Raw genomic sequence first — 26,556 nt, forward strand, 5'->3', positions numbered from 1 at the left:
TTCATTTTACAACCAAGCTTGTGCAACTGCAACATAAAATGGAGAGTGAACACTGATTCTGGAGTATTTTAAAATAAAACTAACCATTTCAAAGGCCTCATCAAACAGGCAGGAGCTCCCAAGGTCATCTTTCCTGAAGCTGCACCAAGCAAGCTTTTTGTCTTGTAGTCGCTCATTGAAATCACAACCAGGTTAATGGAACGGGGAGGCGTTAACAGTAAAAACAAAACCAAAACAAAAGCTTCACACCAAGTTGCAGCAGCACAAAGTGAAAAAAGGTAGTGTTCTTGTAAATGCTTTTGTTTCCTGAGACAATTGGAAGGAAATGATACTAAAGCTCAGATGTGATGATCACTGGACTAACCAGGAAGGATGTGACACATAGAGGGTTGATCCTCGTTATTTTTGAAACTGTCTAAAAATAAAATATAAACAACCTCAATAATGTCCTTTAATGTCAATAAAAATGAATTGGGGGACAAAACTACGAGGAACAGAATGCTTTTAAGCAGTAATTGATTTTAATAATTTCCCTTAATTTTTCTATTCAATAAAAAAGAGATTGTAAAAAAATAATATACGTGTGTGTGTGTGTGTGTGTGTGTGTGTGTGTGTGTGTGTGTGTGTGTGTGTGTGTGTGTGTGTGTCTAGAGATTGCTAATGCATAGCTTTATTTATTTATTAGTGTTATTTGACATTTAGTACCTGATTGATACCTAAAGCTAACATGTGTTATAGCCAATGGCCTCAGTTGTGTCTTCCAACCTGAAAACAAGAAACTGAAACAAAGTTGTTCACAGCAAAGAAATGTGTTTACATGTGATTTTGTGTTAGAACCACTGATGTTGCCAATAATACACACAGGAAAATCTATGAAAAAACTTTCCACTGTGGTCAAACACCAAGAAGCCAACACAATGGGCCAATTAAACTTCATGAAAATAGGCTCCTCCCATTTAAGTTTGTCTCATCACTTGATGAAAATTACATTAAAATTATTCAGTCGGCAGTTAGATCATAATCAACACATATATCTAGTATATTATCAGGACCATGATCATCATTTCTGTTATGCTTGTATTCACCACCGTTGTGGGTGAGTTTTATTGATAACGTATTCAATAATGTTTCAATAATTTAAAAAATTTACAATAAGTTCTAAGAAACTAACAAAATACATATTTTTGTGTTTTTATTTCAGGATGCACAGAGCACAAAGACTTTATAACAAAGACGGTTGCTGTTGGAGAAAGCATCATTCTAAAATGTAGCCGACTGGCCAGTAAGTCAGGATACTTATTCTGGATGAAACTTGTTCCCGGAAAACTGCCTGAAGTTTTAGCAGCAACTTACACGTTTGATACCAGCAGCATTATTCCGCATCCTGGTGTCACAACTTATCAGGAACCTGGGGCATTTGTTCTGCATCTAAGGCAAATAAAGCTGAGTGATTCTGCCTTTTATTACTGCGATGAAGTACATGAGCTAAAGAAGATGATTTTGAATATCACTTTCATCAGAGTCAAAGGTAATTTTATCAGCCATGTATTTTAAATGTGAAGAATTATATATGCAGGAGTTTGGGGTTCAAAAGCTTTGTTTTCAATTTGGTATAAAATGTTGCTCATAAAATTTGGCTTGTCATTAGACTACTCATCACTGTCATTTACACGTTTCCATCTGCTGCAGCTCATCCAGGAGACTCTGTGACTCGACAGTGTTCAGCCCTCGCTGATGCTCAGATGTGTCCAGATAATTATACAGTTTACTGGCTCAGAGACGATACTAATGGAACTCCCAGTGTGATGTGTCTTTGTGGAACTGGTGAAAATTGTGAGAGGAGTCCTGAAGAACAAGCTTCACAGAAATGTGTTCACAACTTCTCAAAGAGCAAAATCAGCCCCGCTGATGGTGGAGCTTCTTACTGTGCCGTGGTCACACGTGGACATATTCTGTTTGGAAAAGAGACACAACTGGAGAATGAAGGTAAACTCCTTCTGGGTAAATGCCTGAATATTTTCACCTTTTGATATATTTTATTGACATGGTTTCATTGTGTTTTAAATTCTAACATTAACTGTTTTTATCAACTTTTTTTAGCATCATCCTCTGATTTTTTTGGGACTAAAGTCCTTTTCTTTCTATTGGGTGCTGCTTTGTCTGCAAGCCTGGTTGTTACTGTCATTCTATTTTGCAAAATCAAGAAATTACAGCTTGGGATAAATGGTATTTAAAGCTTCTCTTGTGCAATTGCTATTTTCTTATTTTTAATTGCAGTATATTTGCTCATTGTTGTTTTGTGGTTTCACACTTAACAAGTTGCTGTCGATTCTGAGGCAGTTGCTGCTGAACGAATTCAGCCGGTGAGTAAGATGCATGCTGCATTTGTTAATAATCATTCACCTTGTTAATGATTCCTCATTTTCTACAGACAAATGAAGATACTTTGGTTTATTCTGTGCCAAATTTCATAAGAAATGAAGCTGGCAGGAGACTAGGAAGAGGTGAAAACCCGGCTGAGGTGCAGATCATCTACGGTGATGTTAGAGCTTTGGAGTATGAATAGCTTGAAAAACTAAACTGATGGTATTTCAGTGCTTGTGTATTCTGCCATCTGTAACACATTTGAAATGTTTTAAGAGTGACTTTGAAATAATCTGTGAGTTGCAGATATTTATACTGTACTTTTATTTTTCACGTACAGTAGTAGTTGCAGTTCTCCCAAACAATCAAAGTTGTTTTTTATATGCTCAATGCATTTCTTATAGGTTAGCTTAATTTGCGGTATTTTTAAAAATTGATTTTAAAATGGATGTTACAAAAGGCAAATGAATGGTTTTTTAAAAGTTTTTATATAAGTTAGTAAATGCAAACCTAAATCATTTCTACATTTTCTGCAGTAGCACATTTTGCTTTTTTTTTTTGTTTAGATAAAATTTACTCCAAAATAGTTTTCCTAGATTTTCTTTTATCAATAAAATAAGTTATAGTCCCACTGTTGTCTTTCAAGTTGCTGATTTTTTAAATCTTCTTCGCCACGACATTGTTTGTAATTTGCTTTAAATATTTGGAGATTTTGGTCAGAGTTCTGGGAAGTAGACATTTTCTGTAACAGTCTAATTTGGAGCACTGAGCATTTCTGTTAGGTTTTGTGTTTTGGCTTTTGTAACATGCAAGTTTAAATCTACAATAAATGTATAAAACATTTAACAGTTTTCATGTGAGAGGAGTTTTTGCAGACCAAAACATTGAATCTAGAATGTTTTTTACCCACCACATTAAGACCAAACACATTTTTAAAATAGTTTCTAATTTACAAAAACGTTTTTATGCAGTGTGTTTCCTACAATAACATTATTTCACATTGCTTTACAAAGAGATCACTGTTTTGTTAATAAAAAATAACAGTTGGTGGGTTCTGATATTGATGTTATGTACAATTCCACATCCTTAAAAAAATGACAGAAATATGGTGTTTTGTTGGTAAACTTACATTTATGAATAAAGAATTTAGCTAAAAGTCTTAGCAGATTTATCATAAAAAACATTTATCATTCTTCATGGGGAACTTAAAAAAACAGAATAAAACATTTTCCCATCGTAAAGAAAACTCCCTTAAAATATGGACAGTAACAAAACCTGCTAAATTCCTTCCAGAATCTTTGTGTAAAAGAACAGCACAAAAAAAGATGTGTCACAGTTTCTGGATGATTCCCACAGAAAGTACAATTAGTATTTGTGTCCCTTTTAAATTTTACCATGTAATGACTGGCTGGATAACATTTATGTGGAAGTTTAAATGAGACTTCTTTCACCTTATTTACAATCAAATATTTCTGGGGGATCATCCAGACTGTCTTCCACTTGATATCTGGAACATATCGGTTCCAATAAGATATTACCGTAAATCCTCTAATACATGCCTGGGTCTGTATATTACTCAAGCTCATCAAGCTCCAGGCCTTTATTGGAAGGAGGACCAGAATTAGAGGCAGGCCTCTAATTCTATTTGAGCAAAATGAACTAATGGTTCGCTGGAGTTTTTGACAATTAAAATTGCGCCCACATTTTCAAAGTTAAACACATTTATTTTAACAACGGTAGATTCTGCTTCAGCCCTCTCCCCCCTCCCCCTGCGCAGAGGCCGCAAACTCACTGATGCGCCTGCAGCCTCTCGGAGTTCCTGCTGCTCTAAACATTAAAATAATTATTTCATTTTCTGTTCCTCACTTCTGATTACCTTCAATGGTGTTTGTTTGTTGCAACCACCAGGTACAAAAACTAACTTGTTTTTATTTGACTATTTTTCTGTCCTGCCTGTTTATTATCTTCCTGCATCTCCTCTCAATCCTAAAGAAAAACTGCTACCTGGGTTCATTTATATTCACCTTTTGAGTTACCTTTGAACTGCAGTTCTAAAAGATCTACCGACCGCAAAACAGCGGAGTGCTCGCTGCTTGCCGGCCGCATCAGTGATCGGTGCGTCAGAGGACAAGGTGATGCGCCCCGCTCCACAGCAGCAAAACGCATCAGGCGCAAATAAAAGACAGAAAACATTAAAGGAAATGAGCTGATATGAACGATTGCGTGTCAGTACCGACACGCAGGAGCTTGTCACCTGCTGACAGCAGGCTGCTGTCTTTTCCAAGGGGTGCATCTTGCCGGTCATTATCACGTGACAGCGACTAGTCGATGACAGGCATAAAAAGTCACTATAGTGAAGTCGACTAGTTCATACAACCCCTGCTACTGCTCCCCAGAGTGTTCTGCAGCATAATCAGCACGTTCTCTTTGAACTTGATATCAAATTTTTGCCTCCTCTTCGTCTCCGCATGGTTAAAGTTACCCTCGCGGTCTATCACTGGCAAATCAAAAGTGAGACGGATGACACAATCGCCCCCCGTACTTGCTTGTTACCACATTCCATCTGGCCACAATAAAATACCGGCCATTATTCACCTCCGCCGACTCCGGCCAAAATGTGATACCCGGCCGTTAGTTGAATACAGGCCAATATTAGAGGATTCACTGTATATACGGGAGAGAGACAATATCTTTCTGGAATAAACTATGTATTCTCTTATTGCTGTTACCAAGTTCTAGAAAAAAGCAGATTTTTCCTATTGGTGACTCAACTGGATCAGGGAGAGTGACTGAGGTAGATATTGAGCTGTCAGTGTTTTTATATAACATTGAAGTCGCTAAGGGTATGGTACCAAGCACCACTGAGAATTCCTGAACCCTGATTGGGAAATTATATAGGGCAATAAAGTCGTTGTAAGTAAGTAGTTGTCCCTCTTTATTAACCAGCTCAGCCACCAATAGGATCCCATTCTGGACCCAAGTTTCCAGGAAAAGTTATTTATTTTTAAATAAAATATCTCTGTTGTTCCAGATAAGATATTTGTGAGGTGAGAAGTTGTGTTTATAAATGAGGGTCCACGCTAAGAGGACTTACTTATGGAAGGATGAAAGTTTTATAGGGAGTTCCTCAACATTGTAATTACAATTTAAAATAAAATTAAAGCTACCAAAATGAGAGAAAATATGATATGGTATAAGGCTCCAGATAGAGGTGGGGTTTTTAAGAAAATGTTTAGCCCAATTAATTTTGAAAGTGTTATTTAAAGTTGTCATGACTCGCGGGAGGTGTTTAACCCAAGACATGCAGAATCAACACAACGTCGATAGGTGGGTAAAAAGAAAAGTTCTTTATTTCCTAAGATGGAACAAAAAGTGCACTGGTAAGTCCAGTGAAGGTGTGCCGTTGGCGTTAGTCCATTCAGTAGTCCACGGCGTGTGGGAAAGAGGGTAGCCAAGGTGAGCGCAGGTGGAATTCAGCGAGCTGAGGCGGGTGAGGCAGCGGAGATAAACAGGCAGGCGTAGAGGAGGATGGGACGTGGTTCCGGAAATCTGAGGTTCAAGCGGCGAGAGAAGTGTGACGAGTTGTGTCCTGAGCAGAGCAAACAAACAGAGTTCAGGGAAAATCCAAAGGCATAATCCAGCAAAACAGTCCAAGGTTCGGAGCCAGTAATCCAATGTCAAATTTCTTAACAAGCAAAACGAAGTCGAGAGGCTGGGCTACCTAACAGGTGCAATCATCCGGCGCAGTGTGGTGTCTCCATCCTCCTTTTATACCTGACCTCCAGATTGGAGATCTGGCACACCTGCAGCACCCTTTGCTCTTCACCTGTGGATGATTACCTCAGAGAAGGTTAATGAGGAGAGTGCTCACCTCGGCTCAGGAACATGACACCACCCCCCCCTCAACGGACGCCCCTCGGCGTCCTCGCAGCGGACCGGGAAGCCTCAAAGTCGGTGATGAGGGAGGGGTCTTCAATGTAGGACCGGGGAATCCAGGACCGCTCCTCAGGACCATAACCTTCCCAGTCCACCAAGTACTGCACCCCTCGTCCCCGGGGGCGTGAGTCGAGGATCCGCCGGACCCTATAAACAAGCCCCCCCTTGTAGAGCCGGGCAGGCGGAGGCGGAGCAGGCACCGGACACAGAGGGCTGGAAACCACGGGCTTGACCAGAGACACATGGAACACTGGGTGGGCCTTCAGCGATTGCGGAAGGTCCAGACGAACGGTCATCGGGCTCGGAACTGCCACCACCTTGAACGGACCCAGGTACCTCGGAGCGAACTTCCTAGATGTCGCCTTGAGGGGTATGTCCTTGGAGGACAACCAGACCATCTGCCCCGGGGAGTAAGTCGGCGCTGGGCGACGATGTCGGTCTGCCAGCCGTTGATTCTTCTCAGCGGTGCGCAGGAGGGCAGACTTTGTGGCCGACCACACACGGCGGGCCCGGCGAAGAAACTGGGGCGTGGAAGTTGTGGGACCTGTTTGGAGCGGGAACAAGGAGGGTTGATATCCAACCGAGACCTCAAACGGAGACTGACCTGTGGCAGTGGAGATGTGGCTATTGTGGGCGTACTCCACCCAAGCGAGATGGTCACTCCAGGCAGAGGGGTTTGTGGCACAAACACAACGCAGCATGGCGCCCAGCTCCTGATTCATGCGCTCGCACTGGCCGTTGGTTTGGGGGTGGTATCCCGAGGTTAAAGCCACCCGGGCCCCCAGGACAGTGGCGAACTCCTTCCAAACCTTGGACACGAACTGGGGGCCGCGATCCGAGAGGATCTCAGTCGGTATGCCATGGAGCCGAAACACATGCTTGACCAGGAGCTGGGCGGTCACGACTGAGGAAGGAAGAGTCTTTAAAGGGACCAGGTGACAGGCCTTAGAGAACCTGTCTACAATAGTCAAAATAGTAGTAAAACCGTGGGAGGCAGGTAATCCACAAACAAAGTCTATTGCGATGTGTGACCACGGGCGAGACGGAACAGGCAGAGAACACAATAATCCAGCTGGTGGTCGATTGGTACCTTTCTGTTGGGCACAAACATGGCAAGCTGACACGTACTCCTTAACGTCCTTATAGATGGCGGGCCACCAGAAAGAACGCTTGATTAGTGCCAAGGTCCTACCCACCCCAGGGTGTATGGAGAACTTCCCAGAGTGAGCCCAATGGATGACTCTTCCTCGCAGAGTCTGAGGGACAAACAGTTTATTGGATGGTCCGTTACCTGGGCCGGGATCGGCCTTAAGAGCCTCCAGGACCTGGTCCCTTATTGCCCAGGTGACCCCTGCCACAATGCAGGACGGAGGCAGAATGGTTTCAGGCGCGGACTCATCCTCTGAGGCATACTGGCGGGAGAGAGCGTCGGGCTTAGTGTTCTTAGACCCTGGGCGATAAGACAACACAAAATTAAAACGAGAGAAAAACAAGGACCAACGGTATTGTCGAGGGTTAAGTCTCTTAGCCTCCTTGAGGTATATCAGGTTCTTGTGGTCTGTCCAAATCACAAACGGATGTTCTGCCCCCTCCAACCAGTGCCTCCACTCCTCCAGGGCCAGTTTAATGGCCAGTAATTCCCGGTCTCCCACATCATACCTGCTCTCAGTAGGTGTTAAACGCCGGGAAAAAAAAGCACAGGGATGGAGCTTGTGATCAGCAGGAGACACCTGTGAGAGGACCGCACCCACCCCAGTGTCCGAGGCATCCACCTCCAAGGTGAACTGCTGCGTAGTGTCAGGCCTGCAGAGTACCGGGGCCTCAGAGAACCTCTTCTTGAGTGCCCGGAAGGCTGCCTCTGCCTCTGGAGACCACACAAAAGGCTTAGAAGTAGAGGTGAGAGAAGTTAGTGGAGCAGCGGTTTGACTATAGTTTCTAATGAACCGTCTATAGAAATTAGCAAAGCCCAGAAATCGCTGCAGCTGTTTTCTGGTGGTAGGAGTAGGCCACTCCGTCACAGCTTGCACCTTGTCTGGGTCTGCCTTCAATCGCCCGCTCTCCAACACAAAACCTAAAAACTTCACAACCGGCACATGAAATTCACATTTTTCTGCTTTCACAAACAGTCTGTTCTCCAAGAGCCGTTGTAAAACAGCTCGAACATGTCTCTGGTGCTGGGAGATGGACCTGGAAAAAATCAAAATGTCATCCAGATAAACCGTAACAAAGTCATTCAAATAATCACCCAGAACAGAGTTCACCAGTCTCTGGAACACCGCTGGAGCATTGGTGAGACCAAAAGGCATCACCAGGTATTCAAAGTGCCCCAAGGGTGTTTTGAAAGCCGTCTTCCACTCATCCCCTTGGCGGATCCTCACCAAGTGATAGGCGTTACGGAGATCCAACCGAGTGAAGATGGTGGCGTCCTGGACCGGCTCGAAAGTGGAAGACAGTAGGGGTAAGGGGTACTTGTCTTTGACAGTTATCTGATTCAGACCCCGATAGTCAATGCATGGGCGGAGAGACCCGTCCTTCTTGGTGACAAAAAGGAATCCCGCCCCCAGGGGTGAAGTTGATGGTCTAATGGTCCCGTTTGCCAAAGCCTCAGTTATGTAGGTCTGCATACTGTCTCGTTCCGGCTTTGAGAGGCTGTAAAGACGACTGGATGGCAACGGAGCTCCGGGTAGCAGTTCAATGCTACAATCAAATGGGCGATGAGGAGGTAGCGTGGCAGCTCGGTCCCTGCTGAAGACCTGTTCAAGGTCGTGATAAACAGAGGGTACCTGGGAAAGATCGAGGGGCTCAGTAGGCGCCGAGTCGGAGTCCTTAGCCACGGTGGGTGCTGACTTGAGGCATGTGAGAAGACACTCCGGACTCCAGGATTCTAATCTGTTGGCTCGCCAGTCCAGAAGCGGGTTGTGTATCTTGAGCCACGAATGTCCAAGCACCACCGGGTTCTGCGGGGATGGGAAAACAAATAGTGAGAGTGTCTCTGTGTGGTTACCTGAAACTTGGAGCTGGAGCGGCACGGTCCTGTGGGTGATGGTAGACAGTACTCTGCCGTCCAGAGAGGTAACCGACACTGGTTCGGAAAGTAGTTCAATGGGGATACCCCATTCACAAACAAATTGGGAATCCAGAAGAGACTGCTCGCAACCCGAGTCTATTAAAGCAGTGGTAGGGTGGCGTTGATTTCTCCAAGTCACAGTACATTCGATGAGGAACCGGGAGGTTTTACTTTCAGAGGTACCCCCCACCAGGACTCCCAGTTCTACTGGTGGGTTCGACCTTTTAGCAACGCCGGGCATGTCTGAACAAAATGTCCAGGAAGTCCACAGTACAGACAAAGGCCCTTGCTGATACGCTGCTGCCGTTCCTCCGGGGTTAAATGGGCTCTTCCCAACTGCATGGGCTCCTCCGATAACTCCGTGGACGAAGGTCTGGCGGTTGGGTGGCGAGGTGTAGGATGCGGTGGAAACTCCATCGCTGACGTTTTATGAAGCTCGCGATATCTCTTATCAATAGAGATGGACAGAGAGATTAATCCATCCAGAGTGGCTGGTTCTGGACACAGAGCCAGCTGGTTCTTTATTCTATCACTCAGGGCCTCAATAAAAGCTGCCTTTAAGGCATCATCATTCCATGTTGTCATGGCTGCCAAAGTCCTGAACTCCAATGATAGCTCCGCCACCGTTCTCCTTCCCTGTGATAGATGCAAAATCTTCCTTCTAATGTCAGTTGTGGTCTCTGAGCTGCAGAAAGTCTGTTTAAAATCCTCCAAAAAATCCGCATAGGGACCAGACAAAAATTCAGCATTTCTGCTCTTTGCTTCTGCCCACCTAAGAGCCTTTCCCCTCAAAAGTCCAACAATGAACGAAATTCTAGCAGAGTCCGTCATAAAAGCATTTGGGGAACGTTCGAACGCCAGGCGGCACTGTAGTAAGAATCCATAGCAATCCTCAAACTCACCCGAGAACGTAGGACATGGCAGCGGTGGAGCTGAACGGAAGTGGGTGACCTCCGGAAGTCCGATAGCCTCTGGTCCGGGTGGAATCACTACTCGTGACAAAGGTTCCGGGCCTGAAGCGGAAGTGGCAACTGGAACAGAGCCCGGGGATGGCGCTGGAGCAGGAGCTGGAATTCGCTCGTGAAGCTGTTGGATCATAGCCTCCAAATGCTGGTAACGCTGGTTGGCGACCGTCAGCTGTTCCATGAGCACCGGAAGAGTCTGCTCCTGCTGGGACATCCTGTTAGCCAGATCGGCGAGTGCTGATTCCGCTGGGTTAACGTTCTGGCCGGATGATTCTGTCATGACTCGCGGGAGGTGTTTAACCCAAGACATGCAGAATCAACACAACGTCGATAGGTGGGTAAAAAGAAAAGTTCTTTATTTCCTAAGATGGAACAAAAAGTGCACTGGTAAGTCCAGTGAAGGTGTGCCGTTGGCGTTAGTCCATTCAGTAGTCCACGGCGTGTGGGAAAGAGGGTAGCCAAGGTGAGCGCAGGTGGAATTCAGCGAGCTGAGGCGGGTGAGGCAGCGGAGATAAACAGGCAGGCGTAGAGGAGGATGGGACGTGGTTCCGGAAATCTGAGGTTCAAGCGGCGAGAGAAGTGTGACGAGTTGTGTCCTGAGCAGAGCAAACAAACAGAGTTCAGGGAAAATCCAAAGGCATAATCCAGCAAAACAGTCCAAGGTTCGGAGCCAGTAATCCAATGTCAAATTTCTTAACAAGCAAAACGAAGTCGAGAGGCTGGGCTACCTAACAGGTGCAATCATCCGGCGCAGTGTGGTGTCTCCATCCTCCTTTTATACCTGACCTCCAGATTGGAGATCTGGCACACCTGCAGCACCCTTTGCTCTTCACCTGTGGATGATTACCTCAGAGAAGGTTAATGAGGAGAGTGCTCACCTCGGCTCAGGAACATGACAAAAGTAGAAAAGTCTAGGACGTTAAGCCCACCTGATTCGTACTTATTCATCACAACAGTTTTCCTAATATAATGCGTACGGTTTTTCCATATAAAATTAAAGAGTATACGGTCAATATCTTTACCAATTTCCTTATCCAGACGTAAAGTGAGAGCAGCATATGTTAATCGGGATAACCCTTCAGCTTTAGTAATTAACACACTAGCTTTCAAAGACAAGTCCCTCTGCATCCACCGGTTGAACTTTTTTAGGGTTTTCTGTATAATTGGAGTGAAGTTTAAAGAGCATCTTGATTTTTGATCTTTGGATATTAACAGTCCCAGGTATGTGACTTCCTGTTTGACACAAATGTTACAGACAGTATTTGCAGGGCAGTCTTTAATTGCTAGTAACTCACACTTTTTTAGATTTAGGCATAAACCAGAGGCCTCAGAGAAGTCACTAATCACACTAAGAGCTAGAGGGATTTGGTTTGCATTTTTTAAGAAGAGTGTGATGTCATCGGCTAACTGGCTAATCACGAGCTCCTTATCAGCTATGGTGATTCCTTGTGCAACACTGTTTGAAATATTAGTTGCAAGAATTTGTGTACGAAGTAAAAATAAATATGGTAAAATAGGACATCCTTGGCGAATACCACGTTTCAGGTCAAATCTCGGTGTGGAGCCGTTAACCATTTTAATAGAACTATTGCCATTTGTGTATAAGGTTTTGACAGCTTTACAGAAAAACCTACCAAAGCCAAATTTTTCCAAAGAGTGGAAAATAAATTGATGTTCAATTGTATCAAAAGCCTTAAAAAAATCCAGGAAGAGAATGAAGCTATTGTCAGATACCAAATCAGAGTAATCAAGTAAATCCAAAACCAGTCTAATGTTATTAGAAATGTGTCTATTTCTCATAAAGCCTGATTGTGTCTCATCAATAATTGTGTCCAAGACCTCTTTAATCCTGTTAGCAAGTATTAAAGCCATAATCTTATAGTCATTATTGAGCAGGGAGATGTGTCTCCAATTATCAATAAAAAGTAAGTCTTTGTTTGGTTTTGGAATAAGTGTTATGAGACCTTGAGTAAGAGTAGGAGGGAGGGTGTTATTCTCTATACTTTCTGTAAAAACCTGCAGTAAATACGGGGCCAGGAGATTAGAAAAAGATTTATAAAACTCTGCAGTCAAACCATCTGTGCCGGGAGATTTATTGGCCTTAAGTGCAGAAATGGAAGTATAGACTTCCTCCACAGTCAGAGGGCTGTCACAATAACTTCTATCTTCCACAACAATCGTTTTTAGGTTTTTAATATTATTGAGAAATCCTGTTGAGACAACCTCATTATATTTTGAGTTGTATAGTTAAGTATAGAATTTGGCACGGAAATGTGAAATTTCTCTAGGATTGTCAGAGACAATGCCATTAATATTTAGTTGATGAATAGAGTTCATTTTTGATCTGTATTTTTCAAGCCTGAAAAAGTAAGCAGAATTTTGTTTGCCCTCCTCTAGCCACCTTTTCCTGGATCTTACAAAAGCACCCTCAGCCTTGCGTCGATATAAACCATCCAATTTATTTTGAAGTTCTAGTAAACTTAATTTATCTTCCTCTGAGATTTCTTCTGGGGACTTCTGGTAATAAGAGGCAATTCTGCTTATTACGTCTTGTTCTTCAACTTTCCTTAATTTAGCAATGTGACTCCCATATCTTCTCAAGAATTTGCATGCTTCAAATTAAAAAGTTCCCAATTTCTACAAAAGGATTTCTCTCTGTTAGCTTTATTCCAATAATAACCAATTAAATTATGAATCTGCATGTTAACCATTTTATCTTTTAGCAAAGAGTTATTTAACTTCCAATAAGAGAAATTATGAGGTATATTATCCAGTGTAATTATTTGGACGTTAATGTGAATTGCTCTATGATCAGTGAGGGGGGTGGCATGTATATTAACGGTAATAATATCTTTATCAATGCAGTCAGAAACAAGCCAGAAGTCAATACGTGATTGCCTGGATCCTGTCTTATTGCTCCAAGTAAAGAGTCTATCATCTGAAATTTTTTTTCTCCATATATCCACAACATTAAATTTTCCCATAAAATATTTTAAGTTTGCACTGTATGAGGATTGCTGCCCTGGAGGCCACCTATCAACCGTAATTGTCTAAAGCGATGTTAAAGTCTCCACCAATTGATAGGACTGAATTTGGGTATTTGAAGAGCCAGAAATTAATTCTTTCTTCTAAGGAGTCGAGTAATTTATCATTTTCTGTTTTATTATTGTAACCATATATATTTACTGCAGTGAAAGTACTGTTATTGTGTCTGATTATTGAGCAGAGGTAGTGTCCTAAGGTGTCACAGTCAGAGTGTAACACATCCCCAGAAAAATTATTTTTAAGCGTGGCAACTCCAGCAGAACGCTCAGAGCCATGGGACAACCAGATGTCATTACCCCATTGCCATTTCCAAAAATTTGTATCAGCAGGTGTGGAATGACACTCTTGGAGAAAGCAAAAATCTGTTTTAAATTGTTTGGCAAACAAAAATAAAGCTTTGCGTTTACATGTTTGTCTTAAACCCCTGGTATTAAGAGAAACAAATGAAAAAGACAAAGTTATTAGAAAAGAGATAGAGAAAGTAGGTTCTAAACGTCTACAGCTAAGAATAGATCTATAGAATAAGGGGACTGGGTGCTGCACAATTTAGGCAATAGAACAGTAAAAACCCTGAGTAACTAAGCTTATAAAAATATAGTATTTAACTATCTGCTATGGTTTAAATATAGCTTTTATAAGCAAACACACTCTTCAACACAAAATAAAACTTTAACCTGAGGGTGAAAATATGAATGATAAATGACCCACACTTGTATAGCGCCTCTTAGAGTAAGGACTCCAAGGCGCTTTACACTACAGTGTATCATTCATCCATTAACACACACATTCACACGCTGGTGGGGATGAGCTACGATGCAGCCACAGCTGCCCTGGGGGTGCGCTGACAGAGGCAAGGCTGCCGAGCACAGGCGCCACCGGTCTCTCCGACCACCACCAGCAGGCAAGGTGGGTTAAGCCCAAGGACACAACAGCAGAATTCTCTGTTCGGAGCCGGGATCGAACCTGCAACCTTCCGATTATTGGACAACCCGCTCAGCCTGTTGAGCTACTGCTGCCCCCAAATAAAAAGTTCTCCATGTAAACAAGCTTGCAGAAATGTTATGTTGGAGACTGAATAAACCTCTCTATGAAGGAGGGAAAAAAGGAGCTGCAGAGGTTCCAATGGAGCGTGCCTAGACCAAACTTTGCAAAGCAAGAATTTGGTCTAGTTCACTAGGCTAGGACAGAGCACCACTGACCTCCTCCACACACATCTTCCTCAGGCTCGTCCTCCAGGGCCACAACTTCACCAGCACAGAGGCAGATGTGCAGCACAGTGCATGCTGACCTGTAATAGATTAAAAAAGAGTTTTTTTAATTGAAAAATGTAAAACAAAACATATAACCTGCAGTACACTGGCTCTGTTCAGTTTAAAGAAAAGCAGCAGGGAAAACTACAGAGAATTTACATTTTTAAGACAGATCTAATCATTATCAGGCTTAAGTTGAATAAACAAATGCACATTGAAAACACTTCAATGCTATTTTATTAAAAAGCCTGTTTTTTAAAACGTTTTACCCTCATTTGATGTAAAATAAGTTTTAAGGTCCAATTTACATTAGAAAACATCCTGCTGCATTCAACATTTATAATGCATTTGGTTTATAATAATTACCTACATGATAATACTCTGTAGAAATGTGTTGTGTATGTTTAACAAGTTAATTCTGTAGCTTAAAACATACATGAAACCATCTAAAGTTAACATGTAAGTCCTGCTCGATTTTCGCTAGCTTTAGCATTTTTCCTTTGCGTGTAGCTGCCGCCACGGCTGTGACGTGACCTAAGGGCCACCGTAGAGGTGAAGGCTAGAATGTCCGAATTCAGAGCCGCTGACTTCCGGTCTTAGCGGTCTTAAAGGACACGGCCTTGCTAGACCAGCGAGGACCCGTACTCATAAGCATCCTTCCTGTGGATTCAGACACACCCATAGTAGTCAGACAATCACAGGTACCAAACCTTGGCGCATGTGAAGCACTTTTTGCTTATGTGGCAAGCCTGTGTGGAGCTAGCAGAATCTTGATTCAAGCAGCAGGAAGGCAGCCGGTAAGAGAGAAACTTAAGAAACTTTATTGCTGGAGTTGTTTTCTGGTTGGCTGTAGCTTAGCCACCGGCCTACTAGCATGGTGATGTGGCATGGCCATATTTGTTTGACATCAATAGTTTGCACTGCAAAGCACTGTGTTTTAAGACTTTTTTAGCAACATTTGATAGACTTTGTCATGTGCTTTTGTAAATTTTAGATGGATTGAGCTAAAAGTTTAAGATCATTGATTAATTTAAAAACCAATAAACATGTTTAAGATATTTGCACTGCATAAATTAGAGAATTAAAAGGTTGTTCAATTTTGCATAAATTATTAAAACATTTAAACATTTAAATAGTTAAAATAAAAACAATTATTTTGAAGTTAATTGTGAAATGTACTATTTTGTTGGTTCTCAGTTAAGTTTGTGCAATTTGAATTTAGTAAAATGTATAGTATGGGTTTGTCGTAACCATTTGCATTTACATGTTTCTTGTTTGAATTAGGTTTTTACCTGCACGGGACCAACCACAATCCGAAACCTTCTAAAAAAACTACAAAATAAAATGAAGACGACAAGGAAAAATTGTGTGTTCCTTGAGTAAAACCCATTCATATAACACTGCAAAGACTCTGCCATCCCTTTCAAGTGGGGATTCTACACAAGTTAAGGCAAGACTTGACAATCACATTAGCAAATGTTGCTATTTTTTATTAGCAAAGCAAACACCCCATGTTAAACTGTAAAACTGGTAAGTAAACATGCTGAATTACTGCTCTACGCAGCAACGTTACATGCTTTTATAATGATTGTGTCTAAAAGACAAAAACTGATGAACAAAATAAAAAGTGTTGCTCCTGTTTGCATCCAGATTTTGGTAAAGACTCGTGTCTCAGAAGTAATTTTTTCAGCATTCTGTCATGTGATTTTACACAAACAAAAATGTAGCTTTTTGACCTGTTTGAAACTGCCCACAAAACCTCAAGAACAGATCAGCAGTATAACAGCATTACAGGAAACATAACCTGATTTTGTGTGGCTGCATCACCTAGTTTGGCCTATCACGTCCACCATTACCCACACAAGCACTCACACCTACAAGAGGATGGAGGTTTGGATCCTGCTGATATTTATTCATCAAGGATGTAAGTGCTCACTTGAGTCTTTCTATATATTTTAAGGGGTTAAGGAGCTCTCTATGGTGTAGTAAAAGTAGATTTTTTAAATCCATTTTACTTTAACTGTTAAACATTTTGTGTGGTTTGGGTTGAAGACCAACAAAAACCATTCATTCAATTTTTATTTTATAATCAAAGAATAGCTTTAATACTGTCTAACACCACTCATTCTAATTCCATTCCAATTTCAGACTCACTGACTTCTGTGACCAGAGGTAAGGTTGGGGAAGCTGTGACCTTCACATGCCAGTTTTCTGATGTGGAGAACACCAGAATCAAGTGGTACAAACAGGCTGTTGGGGATACGCTTAAATTAATAACAGTTCTGATGAAAGGCACTGTTGAGCCAACGTTTGAAGAAGGCATTTCTCCCTCACGATTTAATGCTACCTATACTACAGTAAAGTCCACAATGACCATTCTGAAGACCGTTAAAGAGGATGAAGCCTTTTATCACTGTGCCATCTCCACCTGGAAGATGGATTACTGGACTGGGACCTTTTTGTCTTTAAAGGGTAACTCAGCCAATTTATTTCCCATCATAACTCATTCAGTAATTATCTGTCCTCATAACGTTCATGAAATATATTTTTCTTGAAATTTTATATTTTCTAGAGAAAAGTTCAAAAACTGTGAACTACACGGTTGTTCAGTTGCCGAGGGTGGTTGATCCAGTTCAGCCAGGAGACTCTGTGACTCTCCAGTGTTCAATCATCTCAGATTCTCAGACCTCATCCTGTCCAAGTGAACACTGTGTGTCCTGGTTTGGAGTTAGAAAAGACACAATTCTTGAAAACATCCTCTTTACCCATAAAAACGGATTTCAAGAATGTGATAGCAAAGCTGAAGAATCATCTTCTACAATGAGCTGTATTTATCACCTCTCAATGAATGTCAGCTCCTCCGACAGTGGGACCTACTACTGTGCTTTGGTTACTTGTGGGGAAGTTATATTTGGAAATGGAGAAAAGCTTCAAATTGAAGGTAAGTGTACAAAATAAACAAAATGCTATTTTGAGCTTTGGCTTGGAGCATGGGAAATCAATAATAAAAATGGCAGATTAGTGATAAAAATGGATTATTTTGGGTGACAAAGTGTTTATTACAGGTTGAATCAAATCCATGGAGAAAACCTTTTTGTAACTTGAATGAAACACAAATCACTTAAAGAGGCCATATCATAGGCAAATCCACTTTTTGGAGCTTTTTACCATGTGATTTTGTTTCCTCCTGGGAAAAAAAACAAACAAACCTGCATTCATGCATTTTCTTGTTTCAGCTACAAAACATGGTTTTTCTTTGAAAATCTTGCAAAGAGTCGATGGAAACGAATCTTGTTATCAGGCCTTGCTCCTCTCCCAGAAGCTAGTTTCTGGACTGAAACCTGTCTCCTCTGGTCAGCACAGGATATGTGGTTTGGGTGACTGCTATCATGTAACTGACTTGGTAGTCCCAATTGTTAGAGTGCTTGACAGGATGCCATAACCACTGGACAACCATAGCCAATACAGTAACTGGCTCGCCTAAGATGCTGTTAGGCACATTTGGTTGGAGCGGGCGTGGGCAGAGTTTCACTTTATTTCCAGTTGTAATTTCAGGCTGATGAAAATAACTCATATTTAAGGTAAATCTCACTAGTGTCAACGATAATGTTTTATCATATACTGTAACTACCTTTGATCTAAGAGGTTTAACATAGCATGATATGTTCACAGCTGAATATGAATCTTTAATGAGTCTGTGGTTGTGTTTTAGAATCTGGCGGGACTCTTTCTCTGATGTGGATTGTCTTGGCTGTGGGTGTGCTAGTGTGCCTTCTTGTCCTGATCAAGCAAAGGCCAGACTCTTGCAATGGTAATAAAACTTATTAATGGCATAAAATGTACATTTTAAAGTCATTCATTTGTGTGTTTGCCAGATATTGCTATATAAATGGTTTTTAATTATCTTATTTTTTCTTGCAGCTGCACAGCGTAAACAACGAATTGTTGAGAAATGGAATCTAAAGGTAAAATTGTCAAAAAGTGATGTCATGCCTCATCATCATTCACATGACAAATATTTTGTGTTTTTAAATCTCAGAGAGAAGAAACACAAATGTACTCTACTGCCATCTTTACGAAGATGTCAAATGCAAGGGACAAAGAGACGATGGCTTTTGGAGTGGAATAGCAAGTCAGTAACTGGGCTTTTTGTTCAGTGGACTGCTGTTATAAACTGCTTTTATGGTCATGTTGCTCTCTTAAAGACAAAGGCACAAAAGTCTTAAATACTCTTCAGATACAGAAAACCTGAAGTACCACTTCCCCAGGGCAGCTGTAGCTACATAGCAGCTCATCATCACCAGTGTGTGAATGGATGAATGATACATTGTAGTGTAAAGCACTTTGGAGTTCTCTGACTCCGAAAGGCGCTAAACAAGTGCGGGGCATTCGTGAGTGTCCACCCTGAGACTGGGGAATCATGGGTTCATTTCCACAGTCAGGTCATACCAAAGACCAAATGCCTCCCTTCTTGACACTCAGCATTAAGGGGTTCAACTGGGGGCTTAAACCACCGAATGGTTCCTGAGCACAGCCGTGTCTGCAGCTCACCGCTCCCACAGGGAACAGGTCAAATGCAAATTACAAATTTTGCACACATGTCAATGTGTGTGACACCTAATGGGACTTTGACTTTTTCCTGTTTTTTGTCAAAGGTCTTTTAAGTCACAATACCTATATTACCCTGGTCGTGTGTGTTGATTTAGGGTGAAGGTCAATAGAATAAATGTCCTATTGTTTGGTCACAATCTCAGTATCTGAAATAAATTATTTTGAACACTTTTTAGTTGTGTTTGACTTACATGCACACACTTTTGATCACCTTGGCTGAATGTTTATAGGATAACATTTACTATAACCTAAAATGCTTGAGGTTTACATTGTATATGTAAGTATTTGTGTGGGCTGCGGAGCAGTTTGTTAATAGTTTACAGTCTGTCAATGAAAAGAACAAGTGTTAGGCATTTCTCTTTTGGTAGACATTCTATTCTACAGAAAGAAAACAAATTGCAGGAAGTCTGCATTCAACCTGTTGCAGAGGTGCTAAAAGATGAAGGGTGTAAAAGTTTTTACACATGAATTTTAAGTTGTTTTTGGCAGTTACACAAGTGTTTTTATAAATAATACATAAATAATAATTCAATTTCACAACTTGCCAAAAAAATCTTTAAAAAATGTGTGCCCCATTTTCTGGTAAAGAAAATTGTTGTTCTTATTAAAGGGTTTGGTACAGCAGTATCACGTCCTCTAGAATATAATAACCTCAACAAAACTGTGATGTGACGATTACTCCATTTGCGCTGTCAAAATAAGCTACTGGTCTAATTTTAGATGGTGCCACCATTTGAAACACAGCAAAACACGAAGGGAACACACTTATGTTCTCTTTAAAATGATAACTGGCTTGCAATATAGCAGTTTATAAACATAAATGTATATTTAGTGCATTGGGAGAAAAAGCTGTTATGAAAATAAGAGATTTATGTTGCACATAAGAATTAATATGATTACTTTATTATGTTCCATGTTTATCTTTGAACAAAAGTTTATATTCCTTCAATCAGGCTTTTATGCTACACCCACAGGTGTCCAAAAGGACCCCTTGCGTTGTTCATGATCCTAATTTTTTTGGATGCCTATTCACTATTTTTCAAAGCCCATTTCTTCAATATTGTCTAAATGCATTTGCAGTCAAACAAGCCACAAGAAGATCTTGTACCGTTGACACTTCTTTAATGAAAACCCGATTTTTTTTTTGTCTTACGGTTTGCGGGTAGTTAGAGAGAGTTTGAGAGGAGGGCACGTCAAGGCTGGCTGAGTTGGTCGGGCGAGAGGCAGAGGAAATGGCTGGGAGCTGAGCACCGGAGTCCAGGTTGCAGTGGCGGCTGGCCAGTAGAGGGCGATAGGGCGCCGCCCTCCCAGTTTTTCCGTGTTTTTAATTTTTATTTAAAATAAATAAATAAATAAAATGAACAATAATCACATATTCTAAGTTAATTGTGTGTTTTGTAACAAAAATAAATCATATATATATATATATATATATATATATATATATATATATATATATATATATATATATATATATATATATATATATATATATATTGGTCTCTGCCGGTCTCTGCCGAGCGGTGGAGGCTGTGTGCTGTTTTTCAATCGCCCAAACAGGACGAGACCAGCTGTCCAATTGCTGACAAGAATATCAAAGGGTAGGAATGGGAATGTATCCAATCAGCATCGACGTTGTTTCAGAACGTTTCAGAAGCATGATGGGCGATGGAGCTACCGCCAAAGGTTTCGTTGGTGTTCGGTAGAACTCGGCAGAGTAGTTTTTGGTCGTGAAGCAGATGTAACATGGACGCCGCCAGTGACTACAACCAGCATGGATACCGGATCTCAGCAGCCACTGAATTCAGTTCGGTCTCTTCTCCAGTATCCGTTCGAGAGGAGAACTATGGTGGAAAAACTTAATGTCAGAGAGCTTGGACCAGATCAGCCCGACGTAAAGATAAGCCAGCAGGAGAAGGAGAGAGGTAAACTGTACACACGACGCTTCTCCCAAAATTGGTACACCAGGAAGCAGTGGCTAGCTGGATGCAATCACGCTAATGCGTTATTTTGCTTTCCGTGTTTGTTATTCAAAACGGCTGGGACAGATAAGGCATGGATGAGTCATGAGTTACAGACATGAAACATTTTTCTGAGAAGGTGAAGAAACACGAGTCATCCCGGGCACACATGGACAACAACACGGTGAAGCTAGCCATGCTAGGCAGCAGAGCTAACGTTACCATGCAGGGAACAGCAGCAGCTGGGTGCAGAGGTAAGCTGTACATTACATTTCTGTGAACAAGACAATCAGAATCAGAAATCCTTGGTTGTCCCACAAACCGGGACATTTGTTTAATAACATGTTTAATGTGCAATAACTGTAAAAACTAATTTCAACACACATACTTATTATACATATTTAATCACATAAATGTGTATTTTATGTAAATTTGTACATACATCAATCTGATTCCATTTTACTTGTTACACTTCTGTTGCAGCAAACAAATTTCCCAGCTTTTGGGACAATTAAACATTTCTGATTCTCAATTAGATGTTTTTACCTCAAATGTAAAAACATCTGATTGAGAATCAGAAATGTTTTATTGTCCCAAAAACTGGGAAATATGACATTTGTAAGAGGATACTGATGACATTATTTCCTATGAAAGTGTTTCCTATGTACTTATCTGTTGTTTTTTTATTTATCTACTTTAAAGAGGATTAAGACTTTCCTTGAGGAACACCATGACACAGGATGGGCTGAATGCTCTTGCCATGCTCTCCATGGAAAAAAAAGCTTGTCACAAACATTCCTGACTTCAATAAAAAGCTCATCGAGAGCTTTGCCACTCAGAAGGACAGAAGGGCAAAATTTCTGTACAAATGAAGTATCACACACACACACACACAAATGCATCCACTTGATCATTGTATAAAGTTGACCTTGGCACAACACTCCAGAAATATTTAACAGTGTAAATTTCTGGCATTTTGTCTAAGTAGTGTTTACTACCATTACTGTAACAGTGACCTGCTCATAATTTTTTGTGTTCACTCAAATGTTGAAATTAAACAAAATGTTTTTGTTACTTGCCTCTTGCATTGCCTATTTACCATTTATGGTCGTGCTATTTTATGTGCAATTTAATGCAGTATTTTTCAACCTTGGTCTGCAAGGCAGTTGGCCAATAGTCAGACACACCTGGATTAATCAGTTTGTCCAATGATGTAAGACAGGAAATAAAAGAGCTGTGCTTAATTCAGGAAATAGTGAAGTTGTGCACAAAGCTCAGAAAGCACAAGTTTGTTTAAAAATAAAAAATAGCACAGCCCCACCAAAAATATTTTTCACCAGCCGCCACTGCCAGGTTGTACTGATGACAGGTGGGGGTTGGAGAGCAGGCGGTCAGGGGCGAGCGACGGGCTGGTGAGCAGGATGATCCGGTGAGTCTCTTGCTTGGTGGTGGAAGTTGGCAGATGAATGGAAGGTACCCAATACTGAGTAATCATCCAGCGCTGATGTGTAGTCCCGACACTCCTTAAATCCCCTGACCACTGATGAGGAGATCAACAGCAGCTGCTCTCCGGACACACCCACCTGCACACAGAGAAACTCAACACAAACAGGTGTTAGCTCAGCACAGACCATGACATCCCCACAGTTCCCACAGCCCCTCCCTTTCATTCGTAATACTCCACATCCCTCCCTCCAACCCTGCTTGCCTCTTTAAAAGCTCTGATCCATTTCGGCGGACAGACTGAGAATTTATCAGAATGGTGAAAGGCAGAAGAAATACCTCTAAGAAAATGGTGAAGCGAGAGGAGACGGATGAAGTGTCTCCAACCAATGCTTCAACCTCTACCCGAGAGGAGAAGGAAGTGAAAGAGGAAAGCGTGGACACGCCGTCGCCGCTGTCACAGACCTTGCTCTGCCCTCACAGTGGAGTAGACACACTCTTCAGGAGATTCTTTCTTCTTTTTGGTCTTTCTCATGGAGAAATCCAGAACTGCATAATTAACTTCACCAGCATCCTGTAAATAGTCATTTGTATTAGCATGCACTGATTTCTCTTTAACATGGAGCTAAAAGGTGGTTGATAATTTTTCAGACAAGCTGAAGTGATGTCACTCTCATGCCTACCTCCTAGTGGAAGCTTCTGATTGGCATGAGTAGAATCAGCAAGCTGTGGCTTTCCATACATGTGACTTATTAGCAATCTGGATGCAGTGGTATAAACATGTTGTCTGACTGCAGCTCAGATGGGTCGGAGATACAGCAGCAACACGAGGACTGACTGTCTGCTGAGAAATCGGTTGGATAGGAGTGAGAAGAGTAGGAAACCGTGTGCTTCGTGTCAGTTTCCAAAACAACAAGACTCATGTCTGCTTTTGTTTACTAACTAGTAATGCATATGAATGATTCCATGGACTTCTCTGCTCTACCTAAGCAAGGCCTGCCTTGTCCGTGCCCACGGCCATGCTCATGAGAAGGCTAAGTTAGCACAGCCTGTTAGCGCAGGAGCTATATTGCTGTAAGCGGTTTATTGCGCAGGGATCTGCTGGCTGATATCTGTGAGTGACTGGTTTGCAGTCTCTTCCTCCAGTTCTGTAGCAAATGTAATTAAGCTGAATAAATGTTACATGTATGGTGCTTAACGTAAATGTCTAAGTACTCAGGGACGAACTGTCCATACCTGGCTCTGGCCGAGCAGACCAATGTGTAAATGAGCCAAAAGACACTCAGAAGGTCCAGTACCAGGATGTTTACATTTCTTTCTGAAGCCTCTGTCAGTGCGCCCCAGGGCAGCTGTGGCTATCATAGATCGTCCCCACCAGGATGTGAATGCATGTGTATATGGGTGAATGACTGATTGTGTTGTAAAGCACTTGGGGGTTCCAGGACTTTATAAGGCACTATATCAAATACAGGCCACTTAGCATGTGCCATCTGAGTCAAAGAAAAACATGTACCTGCTCATTTGATTGGTTCCTTGTTGACCTGTTATGTCCATGGTAACTGGCATTGCTTTTCACTCCTGCAGTTAAAAAAAAACCATTGTTGTGCTTGCTAGTAATGTCCTAGCTAATTTAGCCTAGGTCATATTTGTAGAATTGCAAACACGATTGCTGATCAGGAGCTAGTTGTGAGGTGTTAACAGATCCTCTTTACCCATGAATATGTTACTACACAACACATGACAGAAAACACATGACAAAAAATAAGTCCAAGCTCAAAAAATGATGCAGTTGTGGAAAATTGGCTCTTACACTCAAGCCATATTGAGCCAATTTTCTACACATGCAACAATTTTTGATGTTGGGCTAATTTTTGCATTGTGTGGTATAGGGATAACAAAAAGTGATGAAAGGTACACTTCCCTGAAAACTAAACTAAAAAACATAAAATTTAGTTGAGGGCCCCTGCTCTAGGACATGAAAATCCTGACAGATTTATGTTACACTGTCCCTTAACAGTTATGGACTCACCCAACTTGACTCGGGAATGGGGAAGGCTGTTTTTGGTTTAGCGTCCAGGAAACGGCAGGGAGTGTCTTTTCTAGTAGAAGTGTTACGGATGCCAGCCTGACCAGTGGAGGGAAGCAACCAAATTCACCCAGCTGTAGTGAATCAGCCTCACACCACCCCTCCTCCTCCTCACTCCCAGGCTGCTGAGGAGCACAGCTGAGAGGAATCAACCTAATGAGCAAACACCTGTATAAAAAGGCTGTGCCTTCAGCAGTCTGGGAGGCAGCAGTGCAGGGGTTCTGCTGTCCTCCTGGTTTTGTGTAGTTTTAACCCCTGTTTGTTTGGATTTGTTTGTGTTTTGAACTTTGGTTGTTTTTGCTCTTGGTGATAAGTTTTGGGATGATCCAATGGGGTCTTTTGTGTGTTTGGGTTTTAAGTTTAACTTTGTTTGAGACAATTTTACTGACCTCAGTTTTAAACACCTTCCATTGTGGTAAATCTTTTAAAATAAGTTTTTACCAGGTGTTTTTAGTCAGTAGATGTTTTTAGACTTTTATCAACTTCAGGATTTTAAAACACCTTTGTTGTGGTAAAACTTTTAATATACGTTTTTACCAGGTGTTTTATAGTTGATAATTTGCTTTGTAATGTTAACCTTTTTGAGAAATCAGTTTTGCTTGTGTTTTTAAAACCTTTTGTACAAATAAACCCATTTTAAACTCTGCCGCCAGTTTTATGTTATCCCCATCCTTCACATTTTACCATCTCATGTCGGGGACGTAACAAGAAGCTAACCGTTAGCTTTAGCAACTCCACAACACGGCAGAACTCCTTCAGGCTTTTGATATTTGCAAAGCAAATAGTCAGTGGTAGAGTAATGTTGTTGTTAGCCAATCTGAGGCAAGAAGTCCCAATATCAGGAAATAAGACTCCAAGTTCTGCCACATTTCTAGTTCTTGAAAAAGGTGCACCAAAAATTTTTCCTCAGAGTCTGACTTACAAGGCTATTGTTCCTACTAGAGACCACTGCAAATGTATTAACAATATGAGTTAAGTAGACATTTAACACTTAACAACTAGCTCCCAATTTAGCAATTTCTTATTTTTTAGACTTTACTTCCCACACAATGTGTCATCAGAACCTGTATTTGTTTAGCGCCTTCTTAGGGTTCTACAACCCCCCCACCCCCCACCCCACGGGGCTTCACAATACAATCAGTCATCCAGCCATTCACAAACACATTCACACACTGGTGTGGATGAGCTATGATGTAGCTACAACTGCCTTAGGATTCACTGACAGATCGTCAATGTATAATCAACACGACTCCCTCACAATAGAACTCACGAGCTTGACGAGTCCTCAGGGCATAGGGAGTGGGATATAGGGAGTGGGATATTCATGGGTAGTTTCTGCTCATTGAGCAACAATAGACATATACAGTTAATAGGCTTGACTCTCCCATATTCCATTCAGAATTTACAAAGCTACTCGGATGAGTAACAAAACCTCTTCAAAAAACCAAAGAAGTCCAGTTGCTTTCATTTGAACCCTTTTGGATTGTCATGACCTGGATGACCGAGAACCCTTGCTAGCTTATCCCCAAACCTCTGTTTACTTCCTACTTACAATTCATTCTTACGCCTACTGTACACTGGAAGCAAAAGTGGTGTGGAACTGCAGTGGAACTGTTTACTCGTGATAATCACTGCACTGAAGTGAAGAGTCAGCAGTGAAGCGGCTTCTCTCCAGTGCTCGTTGCTTGCCTCACGAGATCACGAAATCCCTCGAGACTCCAAAGATTAGTTTGTTTTTGCAAGGTAAACATCCCTTATCAGATAAAGACACGGCTTGTTTAAATGTAACTAACTTTAGTACTTTTTTACATCTTTTGTAGCATTTTAG

General features: G+C 41.6%; 2 protein-coding genes across 2 annotated transcripts; both read left to right on the forward strand.

The window, feature by feature from the left end:
* The first annotated feature begins 1,009 nt into the window (after positions 1 to 1,009).
* LOC107379427 (uncharacterized) lies at positions 1,010 to 3,210 on the forward strand. The gene is made up of 6 exons (XM_015950171.3): positions 1,010 to 1,096; positions 1,202 to 1,528; positions 1,690 to 1,986; positions 2,101 to 2,226; positions 2,320 to 2,363; positions 2,432 to 3,210. Exons 1-6 carry the CDS (start codon positions 1,054 to 1,056, stop codon positions 2,564 to 2,566), a joined length of 972 nt encoding a protein of 323 aa, XP_015805657.1. The 5' UTR covers positions 1,010 to 1,053; the 3' UTR covers positions 2,567 to 3,210.
* Positions 3,211 to 16,417: 13,207 nt separating this feature from the next.
* Positions 16,418 to 18,989, forward strand: LOC107379421 (uncharacterized). The gene is made up of 6 exons (XM_054739261.2): positions 16,418 to 16,551; positions 16,776 to 17,099; positions 17,200 to 17,568; positions 18,340 to 18,438; positions 18,549 to 18,592; positions 18,667 to 18,989. The coding sequence occupies exons 1-6, from the start codon at positions 16,512 to 16,514 to the stop codon at positions 18,754 to 18,756; spliced, it is 966 nt and encodes a 321-aa protein (XP_054595236.1). The 5' UTR covers positions 16,418 to 16,511; the 3' UTR covers positions 18,757 to 18,989.
* The last annotated feature ends 7,567 nt before the right edge of the window (positions 18,990 to 26,556 follow it).

The sequence above is a fragment of the Nothobranchius furzeri genome, chromosome 1 (assembly GCF_043380555.1).
Source record: "Nothobranchius furzeri strain GRZ-AD chromosome 1, NfurGRZ-RIMD1, whole genome shotgun sequence".
Lineage (NCBI taxonomy): Eukaryota > Metazoa > Chordata > Actinopteri > Cyprinodontiformes > Nothobranchiidae > Nothobranchius > Nothobranchius furzeri.

Excerpts from the sequence above, each read along its gene's own strand:
- LOC107379427 (XM_015950171.3), top strand. The coding sequence starts at position 1,054 with ATGATCATCATTTCTGTTATGCTTGTATTCACCACCGTTGTGG. Across the intron at positions 1,529-1,689 it reads CACTTTCATCAGAGTCAAAG|CTCATCCAGGAGACTCTGTG; the intron begins GTAATTTTATCA and ends CATCTGCTGCAG. Across the intron at positions 2,227-2,319 it reads ATTACAGCTTGGGATAAATG|TTGCTGTCGATTCTGAGGCA; the intron begins GTATTTAAAGCT and ends ACACTTAACAAG.
- LOC107379421 (XM_054739261.2), top strand. The coding sequence starts at position 16,512 with ATGGAGGTTTGGATCCTGCTGATATTTATTCATCAAGGAT. Across the intron at positions 18,439-18,548 it reads AAGGCCAGACTCTTGCAATG|CTGCACAGCGTAAACAACGA; the intron begins GTAATAAAACTT and ends TTTTTCTTGCAG. Across the intron at positions 18,593-18,666 it reads TTGAGAAATGGAATCTAAAG|AGAGAAGAAACACAAATGTA; the intron begins GTAAAATTGTCA and ends TTTAAATCTCAG.